General features: G+C 50.3%; 1 protein-coding gene across 2 annotated transcripts in view; it reads left to right on the plus strand.

Annotated features, from left to right (window-relative positions):
* The window catches only part of ARHGEF18 (Rho/Rac guanine nucleotide exchange factor 18), a 129,180-nt gene that overhangs the window by 35,327 nt on the left and 79,209 nt on the right, over positions 1–14,644 (plus strand). For both annotated transcript variants that reach the window (XM_055240191.2, XM_055240190.2), the window contains exons 7-10: positions 385–429; positions 1,263–1,340; positions 3,103–3,205; positions 3,373–3,514. In XM_055240191.2, coding sequence (XP_055096166.1) covers positions 385–429; positions 1,263–1,340; positions 3,103–3,205; positions 3,373–3,514 — 368 coding nt within the window. The remainder of the gene's footprint in view (positions 1–384; positions 430–1,262; positions 1,341–3,102; positions 3,206–3,372; positions 3,515–14,644) is intronic.

Here is a 14,644-nt window from a genome sequence, read left to right on the forward strand (position 1 = left end):
TCTGTAGCCCAGGCTGGAGTGCAGTGGCGCGATCTCAGCTCACCTCTGCCTCCTGGGTTCAAGTGATTCTCCTGCCTCAGCCTCCAAAGTAGCTGGGACTACAGGTGCCCACCACCACGCCCAGCTAATTTTTGTATTTCTAGTAGAGACAGAGTTTCACCATGTTGGCCAGGCTGGTCTCGAACCCCTGACCTCAGGTGATCCGCCTGCCTCGGCCTCCCAAAGTACTGGGATTACAGGCGTGAGCCACCGTGCCCAGCTGACTTTGAGCAGGGTCTGCATCAGGACCTGAGGCCTGGCTGGGAAACCCCAGCTTGTCTCGGGGAGGGTGTCTGTAACCTGGAGCTACCATAGGCTGTTCTAATCTCACCTCCACCCCAACAGGCTGATTGTCCAGCAGGTGCTTCAAGAACTTCGACAGTACCATGGGTAAGTGGGAATCGGGACAGGCTTGAGGGGAACAAAGTTGGAGACAAAAGCAGGAAGCATGCAGGGGTGTGCACAGGTGTGGGAGACGGGGTAGAGAAGACTGGGTGAGGGCCGGGTGTGGTGGCTCATGCCTGTAATCCCAGCACTTTGGGAGGCCGAGGCGGGTGGATCATGAGGTCAGGAGATCGAGACCATCCTGACTAACATGGTGAAACCCCGTCTCTACTGAAAAATACAAAAAATTAGCCGGGCGTGGTGGCGGGCGCCTGTAGTCCCAGCTACTCAGGAGGCTGAGGCAGGAGAATGGCGTGAACCAGGGAGGTGGAGCTTGCAGTGAGCCGAGATCACGCCACTGCACTCCAGACTGGGCGACAGAGCGAGACTCCGTCTCAAAAAAAAAAAAAATTATGTAAGATTTAAGTACTTGGTTAAAAAAAAAAATTAAAAATTAGCCAGGCATGGTGGCACATGCCTATAGTCCCAGCTACTCAGGAGATTGAGGCAGGAGGATTGCTCAAGCCCCGGAGGTCGAGGCTGCAGTGAGCTGATTGTACCACTGCACTCCAGCCTGGGCAACAGAGCGAGACTTAATTTTTCTCTATTAAAAAAGAAAAAAAAAAATCTTCCTGCTACACTGATTTTGTTCAGCCAAGACACATTACTGCCCTCTGCTGGAAAACGTGTCATAATGTCTCATATACAAGCCCAGTGTGTCAAGGACGGGTGGGCTCTTAGACGGGGTACCTGGTGCATGCCTGTACTCGGTAGCACTGGGGTAGGTGAGTGGGAGAGGAGGCTGCCGACCCAGGTATCTGTCACCTCTGATCCTGCAGGGCCCGGCAGAGGGCTTGCACGTCAGCCAGCCCCGGAGGAGCCCACTCAAACCTGACCTGGTTTGAATTCCTGTCGGAGTAAGTACACAGATCTGCTTCCGGGGAGGGCGGCCTTGGATTCGAACAAGTGTTTACAGATGATCCTTTGGGCCAGGCCCCCCAGGCTGGGGGCAGGAGCTGGAGCCCCCATCAGGGCAATGGTGGGAGCTGGCAGGAAAGGGAGGGGTGAGGCTCCCGTATACCCTGGGAGGACAGAGAAAGACTTCCTGGAGGAGGTGACGATGTAAGCAGGGTTCTAACGGAAGAGTAGGAGTTTGCCAATATGTGCAGATGAGGATGAAGGAAAGAAAAAGAAACTAGAAGGCTTAGGGAATGACATCGGAGTGGGGCTGGGAGGAGGGAAGGTGGGAGAAATCAGCAGAGACCAGACCACCTCAGCAACACGAAGAAGCTCAGACTTTATCCTAAAGATCAGTGGGACTTGGGCGTGGTGGCTCATGCCTATAATCCCAGCACTTTGGGAGGCCGAGGAGGGTGGATCGTCTGAGGTCAGGAGTTCAAGGCCAGCCTGGCCAACATGGTGAAACCCAATCTCTAGCAAAAATAAAAAAATTAGCCAGACGTGGTGGCGGGCGCCTGTAATCCCAGCTACTCAGAAGGCTGAGGCAGGAGAATCACTTGAACTCAGGAGGCAGAGGTTGCAGTGAGCCAAGATCACGCCCTTGCACTCTAGCCTGGGCGACAGAGTGAAACTCCGTCTCAAAAATAAATAAATAAAAATAAAAAGAGCAGTGGGGCCTTTGAGCATCATCAGTTCTGGTGATAGGATGAGGACAGGATGAGGACCACAGACAGGGCTGGAGGTCCCTGAATCCCTTTCTCTCCCTCCTTTCCTCCCTCCCTCTCTCACTCACTCATTCATTCAACAAACATTTACGGTTATTTACAAAGTTCCAGAAGCCACTCAGACTGGGATCAGGGGCACAGACTGGAGAAGTGGCATCTCTGCCCAGGAAATAGATCCCACCAGAGCAGGAATCATGTCTGCCTTATACGTCACTGACCTAATATTTATAAAATGAGGGTGTGCCTGAAATCCAGGAAACCACACCAGTGACCTGGGGATGGAGTTTGGGGTGGGGGAGGAGATAGAAGAATGAGCAGGATTTAAAGACCAATTAGGGCCGGGCGCGGTGGCTCATGCCTGTAATACCAGCATTTTGGGAGGCTGAGGTGGACGGATCACCTGACCCTGGCCAACACGGTGAAATCCCACCTCTACTAAAATACAAAACAATTAGCTGGGCACAGTGGCACACACCTGTGGTCCCAGCTACTCGGGAGGCTGAAGCATGAGAATCGCTTGAACCTGGAGGCAGAGGCTGCAGTGAGCGGAGATTGAACCACTGCACTCCAGCCTGGGTGACAGAGTGAGACTCTGTCTCAATAAATAAATAAATAAATAAATAAATAAAGGCCAATTAGATACCGGGTGGGGGTGGGGGGCGTGAATTAGAGGGAGAAATCACAAGTGAACAGAGCTGAAATTCCCAGCCCAGGCATTGAGGGACCTCAAACCTGAGATCATATTGCATTTCCCTCTGCAAACCCGGTCCCCAAAGCTCCCAGAACTTTGCAAACATTCATTCATGTTTGCTGAGTGAATAAGTAAGAGAGGGAAAGAGGGAGGGAAGGAGGAAGTCAAGGGCCAGGGAAGGGGTAAGACAGGACCAGGAGGCCACAGGGAGACAGGTTCCAGGTGGATTCCTGGAGCAACCCACAGGGCTGCCTCAGAATGACCCCTGGCCCCCTCTAGTGGACCTTCCCTCTCGTCCCCCAGGAGCGAGGATGGTGCTGGCAGGAACGAGAAGAGTGACAAGAGTACCAGTGTGAAGCGCAGGCTGAGCTGCCTCCGCAGTCGAGTGACCAGACAGAAGGAGAAGGTAAGGGGAGCTGAGCCACTGGGGCTCTCCTCCGCCTTCCCCAGCTTGGCATGCTGCCCTTAGTCCGGGAGCCCTGTGACTGGGGCTGGTGGTGGGCTGGGTACGCAGTATATAAGAGGGCCAGCACCTGCAGAGGGCATCCTGAGACCCACCTCTGTCCCATCCAGGGTAAGACCCCAGCACATCTAAAGGACAAGGGCCAGGATGCACGAGAGAAGCGGGAGTGTGTCAATGGGCACCAGCTGGTGCAAGGGACCTTCTCCGGCCCCTCCAGCTGCCCCCTGTGTGGCAAACCCTTCTTGAGCTCAGGTAAGTCTAGTGGCCCAATCCATCCTCCTGGAGGGCAGCCAATTTCCCTTCTTCGCATCCTTTCAATCATACTCCTGGGGTCTCTTTTGATGTGTGCATCCTCGTTCTGTTTTGCCCTCTCCTCAGCAGCTCCCTGGAGAGAACTAGGGATCGGTCCCTGGGCACAGGGACCCTTGGGCTAACTCGGGACTGGCAACAGTCCCTTTAAGTCTCAGCTTTTGCGATTGTGGGAATCCTCCTGCAGCATCTGGATTTGAGCCGTCTATGAGTTTGCTAGGGCTGTCATGACAAAGCACCACACACCAGGTGGCTTAACCATCAGAGATGTATTCCCTTGCAGTTCTGGAGGCTTAAAGTCTGAGATCAAGGACTAAGCTTCATATGAAGGTGCCAGGAAATGATCCATTCCAGGCACCTCTCCTGGCTTCATCCCTTAGCCTCACACGGCCCTGTCTGTGTCCCAGTTTCCCCTTTCTATAAGGATACCAGCCATATTGGATTAGGGGCCCACCAGACTCCAGTGTGGCCTCATCTTAGCTTATTTACATCTGCAAAGACTATTTTCAAATAAGGTCACATCCTAAAGGACAGAAGTGGGGGAGTCGGATTGCAACATATGAATTTGATGGGGGGGAGGGGCATACAATTTTATCCATAACAGGTCATTTTCTGCTTCCTGGGGTTCTTGGTGGTTGTGGGGTTGTGAGGGAAAGAGTCTCTACTTGAGAAAAAGTACTGGATTTAAGAGACTCCCAGGAAGAGATGGCTCTGGTCAATGCTGGGATTTAGAACTTTGTCTTTTTGCAAATAAGCTCCACGTTGAAGGGAACGAAGAGGAGGAGGTGGTGGCAACTGCGTGTTAGAAAAGATGCGTGTGCAATTTGTAGCCAAGAATCCAAACTGCAGTCTGTGGCTGGCAGAACTCAGGCTAGTTCACAGTTTCTGGACCTTAGCACTGTCAACATTTGGGGCCAGGTAATTCTTTGTTCTAAGGGGCTATCCTGTGCATCATAGGATATTTAGTAGCATCCCTGGCCTCCACCCTCTAAATGCTGGTAGTAACCACCTCCTGCCTCCAGTTGCAATGGCCAAAAGTCTCCTAGGGGGCAGAATTGCCTCCAGACAGGAATCAATGGGTGAATGAGATGGGCAAACAGATCCTGGATGGGCTTAGACCATGCAGTGAGAGAATATCTCCACCCCCAGGGCAAGTGCCTCTGAGCAACCTGCCTTGCAGGTTTTGCATTTGTTGGCTTTACCTGCTTCAGGCGTGGGAATTTTCCTTCTTTCTCGTTTCCCTCTCTTTCTGCAGTGCCATTGCTGGCCATGGGGCTGGGGGTGGCTGTTGGTGGCTGTTGGTGTCAAGGATGTTCCTCTTTGAGCTCTTCCTCTGTTAGGCAATCCCCACCCAGCTCTGTGACCCATGAGCTGTCCTCAGCAGAGGCTGGCATGAGCTTTTTGCAAAATCTTTTTTTTTTTTTTTTTTTTGCAACAGGATCTCACTCTGTTGCCCAGGCTGGTGTGCAATGGTGTGATCTCAGCACACTATAGCCTTTGCCTCCTGGGCTCAAGCAATCCTCCCACCTCCTCCCGAGTAGCTGGGTCTACAGGTGTGCACCACCATGCTTGGCTAATTTTTTAACTTATTTTTGTAGAGACAAGGTCTCACTATATTGCCCAGGCTGCTTTCAAACTCCTGGACTCAAGCGATCCTCCCACCTCAGCCTCCCAAAGTGCTGGAATTACAGGTGTGAGCCACCTCACCCAGCCTTTGCCAAATCTTCAGTGCACTAACAAAGTCAGCATGTTGAAGTCCTTAATTTGGGACAGTAGGTGACTCCCTCTTTTCCCTGGCACCTTGTTCTCTTCTGCAGGGGATGAGCTGTGCTCAGTCTATCTTAGGCATCAGATGCAAGGGGCAGGTAGGAGGTTGGAAGTTGGAAGAGTAAGGCCAGAGATCTAGAACCAAGACTGCACAGAGCAGGTGCCGGGAGCCTGCTCTTGGATGCCCTTGTTTCAACAGCTCCAGGCTGAGCTGAACCATGCACTTCCTTCTGTGTTTGCTGGTTTCTTATCATTCTCCATTTGTTTCTGTTCCTGCTTCTGCTTTGCTTCTCAGAAAAATCCTGAGTTCTTTAAACTCTGATTTGGGGTCATCCAAGGTCTTGTATGTCCATGTGGCCCACTGACTTAGAGCATCACTGTCATCTGGGAACTTCATCATCATCATTATTATTATTATTATTATTATTATTATTATTATGAGATGAGTTCCACTCTGTCACCCAGGCTGGAGTGCAGTGGCACAATCATAGCTCACTGCAACTTTCACCTCCCAGGTTCAAGCGCTTCTCCTGCCCCAGCCTCCTGAGTAGCGGGGATTACAGGTGCCCCACCACCACGCCCAGCTAATTTTTGTATTTTTAGTAGAAACAGGGTATCACCATGTTGGCCAGGCTGAAACTCCTGACCTCAAGTGATTTGGCCGCCTTGGCCTCCCAAAGTGCTGGGATTATAGGCGTGAACCACTGCGTGCCTGAGAACTTTTTAAAAATTTTCATTTTAGAGACAGGATCTCTCTCCTCTCCCTTCCCCTCCCCTCCCCTCCCCTCCTCTTCTCTCTCTCTGTCTCTCTGCTCGAGGCTGGAGTGCAGTGGTGTGATCATAGCTCACTGCAGCCTTGAAATCCTTGCCTTAAGCAATCTTCCCACCTCAGCCTCCCAAATACCCGGGACCACAGGCATCTATAACCACCCCCTGCTAATTTTTAACGTTTTTGTTTCTTTGGAGAGACGGCTTCTTGCTATGTTGCCCACGCTGGTCTCAAACTCCTGAGCTCAATGGATCCTCCCGCCTCAGCCTCCCAAAGTGCTGGGATTATCGGCATGAGCCACCATGGCTGGCCCACCTGGGACCTTTTTTTTTTTTTTTAAGATAGTGTCTGGCTCTGTCACCAGGCTGGAGTGCAGTGGTGCAATCTCAGCTTCCTGTAACATCTGCCTCCCAGGCTTAAGTGATCCTCCCACCTCAGCCTCCCAAGTAGCTGGGACTACAGACACATGCCACAAATACCTGGCTAATTTTTTGTAGAGACGGGGTTTCTCTGTGTTGCCCAGGCTGGTCTTGAAATCCCCAGCTCAAGTGATCCTCCCACCTCAGCCTCCCAAAATGCTGGGATTACAGGTATGAATCACTGCACCTGACCCAACTGGGAACTTTTAATGCCAAATCCGAGGTCCCACCCCAGATGGACTGAAACAGAATCTGATTTTAACAAGAACCCGGAGTGATTTGTATGCCGTTAGTTTGCTCATTGCTGCTGGCAAGCAGGTTTCACAGACTCAACGCTATTGACCTATTTGGGACCCAATCATTTTCTATCATGGGGGCCCCTCCTATGCATTGTAGGATGCTGACTGGCATCTTTGACCTTTAGACCCACTCAGTGCCAATAGCAACCCACTCTCCCTCCAGTTGGAACAATCAAAAGTGTTTTCCGGCCGGGTGCAGTGGCTCACGTCTATAATCCCAGCACTTTGGGAGGCCGAGGCAGGTGGATCTTTGAGGTCAGGAGTTCAAGACCAGCCTGGCCAACACGGTGAAACCCCATATCTACTAAAAATACAAAAATTTGCCAGGCGTGGTGACACATGCCTGTAATCCGAGCTACTCAGGAGGCTGAGGCAGGAGAATCGCTTGAACCCAGGAGGCAGAGGTTGCAGTGAGCCAAGATCACGCCACTGCACTCCAGCCTGGGCAACAACAGCAAAACTCCGTCTCAAAAAAAAAAAAAAAAAAAAATAGCTGGGCATGGTGGTGCATACCTGTAGTCCTAGCTACTCTGGCGGCTGAAGTGGGAGGATTGCTTGAGCCTGGGAGGCGGAGATTGCAATGAGCTGAGATTGCACCACTGCACTCCAGCCTGGGCGACAGAGTGAGACTCTGTCTCAAAAAAAAAAAAAAGACAAAGGAAAAACATGAAGTTAGAAAAGGAGACAGAGTGATTACAGAGTTTGTCAACCTCAGCACTACTGACATTTAGGGCTGTCATGTGGGGCCGCCCTGTGCCTGGGAGGAGGTTGAAAAGCATCCATCGCCTTCACCCACTTGGTGGCAGGAGCACCTCTAGCTATGATGACCAAGTTGCCGCGTGTCCTCTAGTGGCAGGGTAGGAATGCAGTCACCCCCAGCTGAGGACCACGGGTCTCCCTGAAGTGTCCAGGCATAGCCTCTCCGAATTGGTGACGTTGGAATCCAGATGTAGAGGAGGTGGGAAAAGGGCCCTGTGGATATGTAGGGAAGAGTATTCCAGGTCGTAGGTGGAAAGGTCCCAGGGCAGGAATGTGCCCCGGGCAGCAGAAAGGCCAGTGTGCTTGAAGTGGAGGTAGAAGAGGTCTGTCGGAACCTGCTGCAGGTCACACAAATGTGCATGCCTGCCCCCATCTGAGCCATTGCTCAGAGGACGCTGTCACTTGTCACCCGATAGCTGAGCTTGCTGTCTGCAAATCCCGCCCCCACCTAGACTCTTCTCAGGGCAGACAGGCTTCAGTGGCCCCTGTGTGAGCCCAGAAGTTCCCATTGCTGCTTCGGATCTCTTCTCCATTCGGGGCACTGCAAAGACAATTCCTGCCTTCCAGCTGGGGATTTGGGCGGGACAGCATCCAGCACCTCCTTATGAGCTTTCAGTCCACCTGAAGTTGTATGCCACATCTGCTGTGTCCCTGCATTTTTCTGGAGGAGTAGAGCAGCTAGGGTTTTCATCAGATCTCCAAACAGAACATGCGACCTTGGAAAAGTTTGGCAACAATTTTCTAAGTCAGGGACTGGCAAGCTGCAGTCCAACACCTGTTTTTTTTTGTTGTTGTTGTTGTTGTTTGTTTTTTTTGAGATGGAGTCTCACTCTGTTGCCCAGGCTGGAGTGCAGTGGTGCGATCTCGGCTCGGTGCGATCTCGGCTCACTGCAAGCTCTGCCTTCCTGGTTCACGCCATTCTCCTGCCTCAGCCTTCCGAGTAGCTGGGACTACAGGCACCTGCCACCACGCCTGGCTAATATTTTGTATTTTTAGTAGAGACAGGGTTTCACCTGTTAACCAGGATAGTCTCGATCTCCTAACCTCGTGATCCGCCCGCCTCGGCCTCCCAAAGTGCTGGGATTACAGGCGTGAGCCACCACGCCCAGCGCTGCTTTTTGTTTTTTGAGTTTTTTGTTTGTTTGTATACGCTGAAAACTAAAAATGGGTGGGTTTTTTACATTTGTAAATGGTTGAAAACAAATATTTGGTGACACACAACCATTCTATGAAATTTGCATTTTACGGTCTGCAAATAAGGTTTTGTGGCAGGACAGCTCACCTGTTCATTTATCACCTTCGGTCGTTCCCAAGCTACATCTTTGTTTTTTGTTTTGTTTTGTTCTGAGACAGAATCTCGCTCTGTCGCCCAGGCTGGAGTGCAGTGACGTGATGTCGGCTCACTGGAGCCTCCGCCTCCCAGGTTCAAGCGATTCTCATGCCTCAGCCTCCCGAGTGGCTGGGATTACAGGTACCTGCCACCATGCTGGCTAATTTTTTTTTGTTGTTGTTGAGACAGAGTCTCGCTGTCTCCCAAGCTGGAGTGCAGTGGCACGATCTCAGCTCACTGCAGGCTCCGCCCCCGCCGGGGTTCACGCCATTCTCCTGCCTCAGCCTCCCGAGTAGCTAGGACTACAGGCGCCTGCGCTAATTTTTTTTAGTAGAGACGAGGTTTCACCATGTTGTCCAGGCTGGTCTCAAACTCCTGACCTCAAGTGATACACCCACCTCAGCCTCCCAAAGTGCTGAGATTATAGGCATGAGCCACTGTGTCTGGCTCAAGCTACATTTTTGGTTGGCAGAGTTGAGTTTACAGCATTACAAAGCAAGTTTGCCAACCCCTGAATGAGGTTATCTGGTAGCAAGCAAGGCGAGTGGCTTATCATGTCCTGCAAATCAATAAAGCCCTTACAAAAATGACCTTGAGCAATGAGAGTTCCAACAGCATCTAATTTCCTGAATGTCACTTTAGAATCACAGAAGACTGCACAGATAATAACAATGGTTAGCATTACTGTACGGAGTGCTTACACTATCCCAAACACTGTAAGTGCTTTATTTTGTTTTTATTTAGATTTTTTTAAAATAGAGACAGGGTCTTGCTATGTTGTCCAGGCTGGTCTCAAACTCCTGCCCTCAGGTGATCCTCCCACCTATGCCTCCCAAAGTGCTGAGATTACTAGTATGAACTACCGAGCCCGGTCTGTAAGTGCTCTAAACGGATTTCCTCATTCAGCTTTGTAACTCTATAGACACTAGCACTTTCTCTCTTTCACAGATGAGGAAACTGAGGCCCAAAGATGTTAAGTTTTTGCTCAAGTCAGGGTTTGAACTCACAGCCTGAGCCCCCGATCACCAATCCATTGGCATATGATGCCCTTTTATTTTTATTTTTATTTATTTATTTTCAGATGGAGTTTTGCTCTGTCACCCAGGCTGGAGAGCAGTTGGCACCATCCCAGCTCACTGCAACCTCCGCCTCCCAGGTTCAAGCCATTCACCTGCCTCAGCCTCCTGAGTAGCTGGGATTACAGGCATGTGCCACCACCCCTGGCTAATTTTTGTATTTTTAGTAGAGATGGGGTTTCACCATGTTGACCAGGCTGGTCTCAAACTCCTGACCTCAGGTGATCCACCCCCCTCAGCCTTCCAAAATGCTAGGATTATAGGCGTGAGCCACTGCGCCCGGCCTGCCCTTTGATTTTTAAAAAATATACTTTTAATTTTATATTTACAGGAAAGTACAAAGAAAGCAGAGAGAGTCCCTTTAAGCCCTCCTCCCCAGCTTCTCCTCATGTTATTTTTTATTTTTTTGAGACAGAGTCTCACTCTGTTGCCCAGGCTGGAGTGCAGTGGCACGATCACAGCTTACTGCAGCCTCGACTTCTTGGGCTCAAGAGATCCTCCCACTTCAGCCTCCCGAGTAGCAGGGACTACAGTCTCGTACCACCACACCTGGCTAATTTTTTTTTTTTTGAGACAGAGTCTCACTCTGTTGCCCAGGCTGGAGTGCAGTGGTGTGATCTTGGTTCACTGCAACCTCCGCCTCCCGGGCTCAAGCAATCCTCCCACCCCAGCCTCCCAAGTAGCTGGGACTAGAGGCGCATGCCATCATACCAGGATAATTTTTATTTTTTTTTTGTAGAAACAGTTTCGTCATGTTGCCCAAGCTGGTCTTGAACTTCTGGGCTCAAGCAATCCACCCACCTCAGCCTCCCAAAGTGCTGGGATTACAGGTGTGAGCCATTGCATCCACCCTACATTATCTATCTTTATTTATTTATTTATTTATTTATTTTTACTTATTTATTTTTTGAGACAGAGCCTTGCTCTGTCGCCCAGGCTGGAGTGCAGTGGCACAATCTCGGCTCACTGCAACCTCCGCCTCCTGGGTCCAAGCTATTCTCCTGTCTCAGCCTCCCGAGTAGCTGGGATTACAGGCACATGCCACCATGCCTGGCTAATTTTTTATATTTTTAGTAGAGACTGGGTTTCACCATGTTGGCAAGGCTGGTCTTGAACTCCTGACCTCAAGCGATCCACCCACAAGTCATGACATCCAGCCCACTCTCAGGGTGGTGGGAATTAAGCTGTTTCTCCTGGAGACATCATTTGATTTTGATTTGCAGGACAACCCTTTGAGGTCAAGAAAGATTTGAGTTTGTGTGAAAGAAATGATATGGGGCCAGGCGCGGAAGCTCATGCCTATAATCTCATCGCTTTGGGAGGCTGAGGCAGGAGGATCCCTTGAGTTCAGGAGTCTGGGCAATATAGTGAGACCCTCGTCTCTACAAAAAAGATGTTTAAAAGTTATCCAGGTGTGGTGGCACTCGCCTATAATCCTAGCTACTCGGGAGGCTGAGGTGGGAGCATTGCTTGAGCCCAGGTGTTCAAAGCCACAGTGAGCCATGATCTGCCACTGCCTTTTAGCCTGGGCCACAGAGCAAGACCCTGTCCCTACAAAGAAAAAAGAAATAATGTGGGTAAAGGCTAGGCGTGGTGGCTCACGCCTGTAATCCCAGAACTTTAGGAGACCAAGGTGGGAGGATCACTTGAGGTCAGGAGTTTGAGACCAGCCTGGCCAACATGGTAAGACCCCATCTCCATTAAAAACACAAAACAATTAGCGGGGCATGGTGGCATATGCCTGTAATCGCAGCTACTCAGGAAGCTGAGGTAGGAGGATCCCTTGAACCTAAGAGGTGGAGGTTGCAGTGAGCCAAGATTGCGCCACTGCACTCCAGCCTGGGCGACAGAGCGAGGACTCTGTATCAAAAAAAAAAAAAAAGAAAAAGAAAAATGTGATGTGGGTAGCACTCACTTAGCATGATGTCTGGTACGTACGGGCAATGGTATCTTGTATCATCATCCTCTTCATTTTTTGTTATTGTCATCTAAGTCTTTCAGCCAGTAAGAGGCAAAGCTAGCATTTAAATCCTAGACCCTTGCCTCTGCAAAGCTGCAGAAACAAATAAAAATAATAATAAATCACAGACCCAGCCAGGTGTGGTGGCTCACGCCTGTAATCCTAGCACTTCGGGAGGCCGAGGAGGGAAGATCACGAGGTCAAGAGATCGAGACCATCCTGGCCAACATGGTGAAACCCCATCTCTACTAAAAATACAAAAATTAGCTGGGCATGGTGGCGCCTGCCTGTAGTCCCAGCTACTCGGGAGACTGAGGCAGAAGAATCACTTGAACCCGGGAAGCAGAGGTTGCAGTCAGCTGAGATCACACCACTGCACTCCAGCCTACTGACAGAGTGAGACTCTGTCTCAAAAAAATAAATAAAATAAAAATAAAATAATAAATCACAGACCCTAACCCCGTTCTCTGACCACAAACCCCTCCCCACCTGTGTCAGGAGGCATGCAGGGGCCAGAACACCCATGTCTCATTCCTAGTAGGCTGAGAAAGGTCCTCCCAAGGTATAACTCCCCACAGGCCTACCTGCTTTTAAAGATATTCAAAGCCAGGCGTGACAGTCTGTCCTATGGAGGAAACAGCCTCACAGTAAGTTAAACAAACAGAACAGAGAATGAGTCACACTCCAGGTAATTAGAGAAGGTGGGTCTCCATGATAAAGTCGGGATGCTTTTCAGAGAACAGACACCACGCCAGACAGTCCTGTTCCTGGCCTTGACCTTTGAGGCTATTTATGATTCGACCCCACCTGTCCCTCCACGCTTCTCTCCCACTACTCAGGTTCTCTGGACTCCACGGCCCAGCCACCCTGAAGTCTCATGGCTGTTCATACACATCATACACATACGCTGTGCCTTGCTCATCCAGCGCTGTTCCTGGAACTCCCTCTCCCACCTAACTCTTACTCATGCTTTTAAGACAAAGCCCAGGCCCACTTCCTCCAGGAAGTCGGAATTAGGCTGGATAAGTGTCTGAATGTCTCTTAGGTCAGTTGCTCTCAGCCAAGGAAACATCTGGAGGTATTTTTTTCAGGACCAGGGGAGCCACTGGCATCTAGGAGGTAGAGACCAGGGATGCTGTTCAACACCCTCCAATGCATAGGAGACCACCCCTGCCACCATCACCGAGAATTATCCAGCCCTAATTGTCAAAAGTGCCAAGACTGAGAAAACCCTGCTTTGGGTCTAAGCTCCTTGCATCTCCTTAGCTCTTAGAGCCCCTGGCCCATGCTAAAGCCTCATAAATGAGGCCGGGTATGGTGGCTCACGCCTGTAATCCAAGCACTTTGGGAGGCTGAGGCAGGCAGATCACCTAAGGTCAGGAGTTCAAGACCAGCCTGGCCAACATGGTAAAACCCCATCTCTACAAAAAATACAAAAATTAGCCAGGTGTGGTGGCAGGTGCCTGTAATCCCAGCTACTCGGGAGGCAGAGGCAGGAGAATTGCTTCAACCTGGGAGGCAGAGTTTGCAGTGAGCCAAGATCGCACCACTGCACTCCAGCCTGGGCAACAGAGTGAGACTCCATCTCAAAAAAAAAAAGACTCATAAATGCAGAATGGTTGGATGAATAAAAGAAAGATGGGAGATGTTTCTCCTTCCTAATTGTCTCTGAGAAAGTTGGTTTCTATGTTTAGGGGAGGGCTGTGTCCACCTGAAGTTTCCTATAACCAAGATAGCTATAGAAATAAGGCTCATGGCCAGACCCAGTGGCTCACACCTGTAATCCCAGCACTTTGGGAGGCCGGGATGGGAGGATCACTTGAGGTCAGGAGTTCAAGACCAGTCTGGCCAACATGATGAAACCCTGACTCTACTAAAAAAAAAAACACACACACAAAAATTAGCTTAGTGGTGCATACCTGTAATTCCAGCATTCGGGAGGCTGAGGCAGGAGGATCACTTGAACCCAGGAGGTGGAGGCTGCAGTGAGCCGAGATGGTGCCACTGCACTGCAGCCTGGGTGACAGAGTGAGACTCCGTCTCAAGAAATAAATTTAAAAAAAGAAAGAAAAAGAAAAACAGAAAGAAAGAAATAAGGTTCAAAGACCAGGTATGATGGCTCACACCTATAGTCCCAGCATCATAGGAGGCCCAGGCGGGCAGATCACTTGAGCTCAGGAGTTCGAGATCAACCTAGGCAACACGGTGAAACGCTGTCTCTACAAAAACATTAGCCAGACGTGGTGCGTGCCTGTGGTCCCAGCTACTCGGGAGGCTGAGGTGGGAGGATGACTTGAGCCCAGGAGATGGAAGCTGCAATGAGCTATGATTGTGCCACTGCACTTCCAGCCTGAGTGACAGAGTGAGATCCTATCTCAAAAACAAAAAAAAGGAGAAAGAAAAAATAAGGTTCATGCCCCTAAGTCCAAAAGCCACAGCTACTCAGAGAAGGAACAGCTGCCCATCCATTGAGCCCTCATAAACACCCGTGTTAGGGTTTCTGACCTCAGCTGCAGTAGGGTGCCTGGTGAATTACGTCTTGCATTTCTGGGACATCCAATTCCCTGAACATGCTCCCTTCCTCTGGACCATGAAGGTTGGACTTGAACTGAAGGCTAGTCCATTTGGGGACGTGACCCTCCAGCTTCTGAACTGGGGACTCTCAACAACATATTGTGCATGTTTTGAAGTGAT

The sequence above is a fragment of the Symphalangus syndactylus genome, chromosome 13, assembly GCF_028878055.3.
Source record: "Symphalangus syndactylus isolate Jambi chromosome 13, NHGRI_mSymSyn1-v2.1_pri, whole genome shotgun sequence".
NCBI classification, from domain to species: domain Eukaryota; kingdom Metazoa; phylum Chordata; class Mammalia; order Primates; family Hylobatidae; genus Symphalangus; species Symphalangus syndactylus.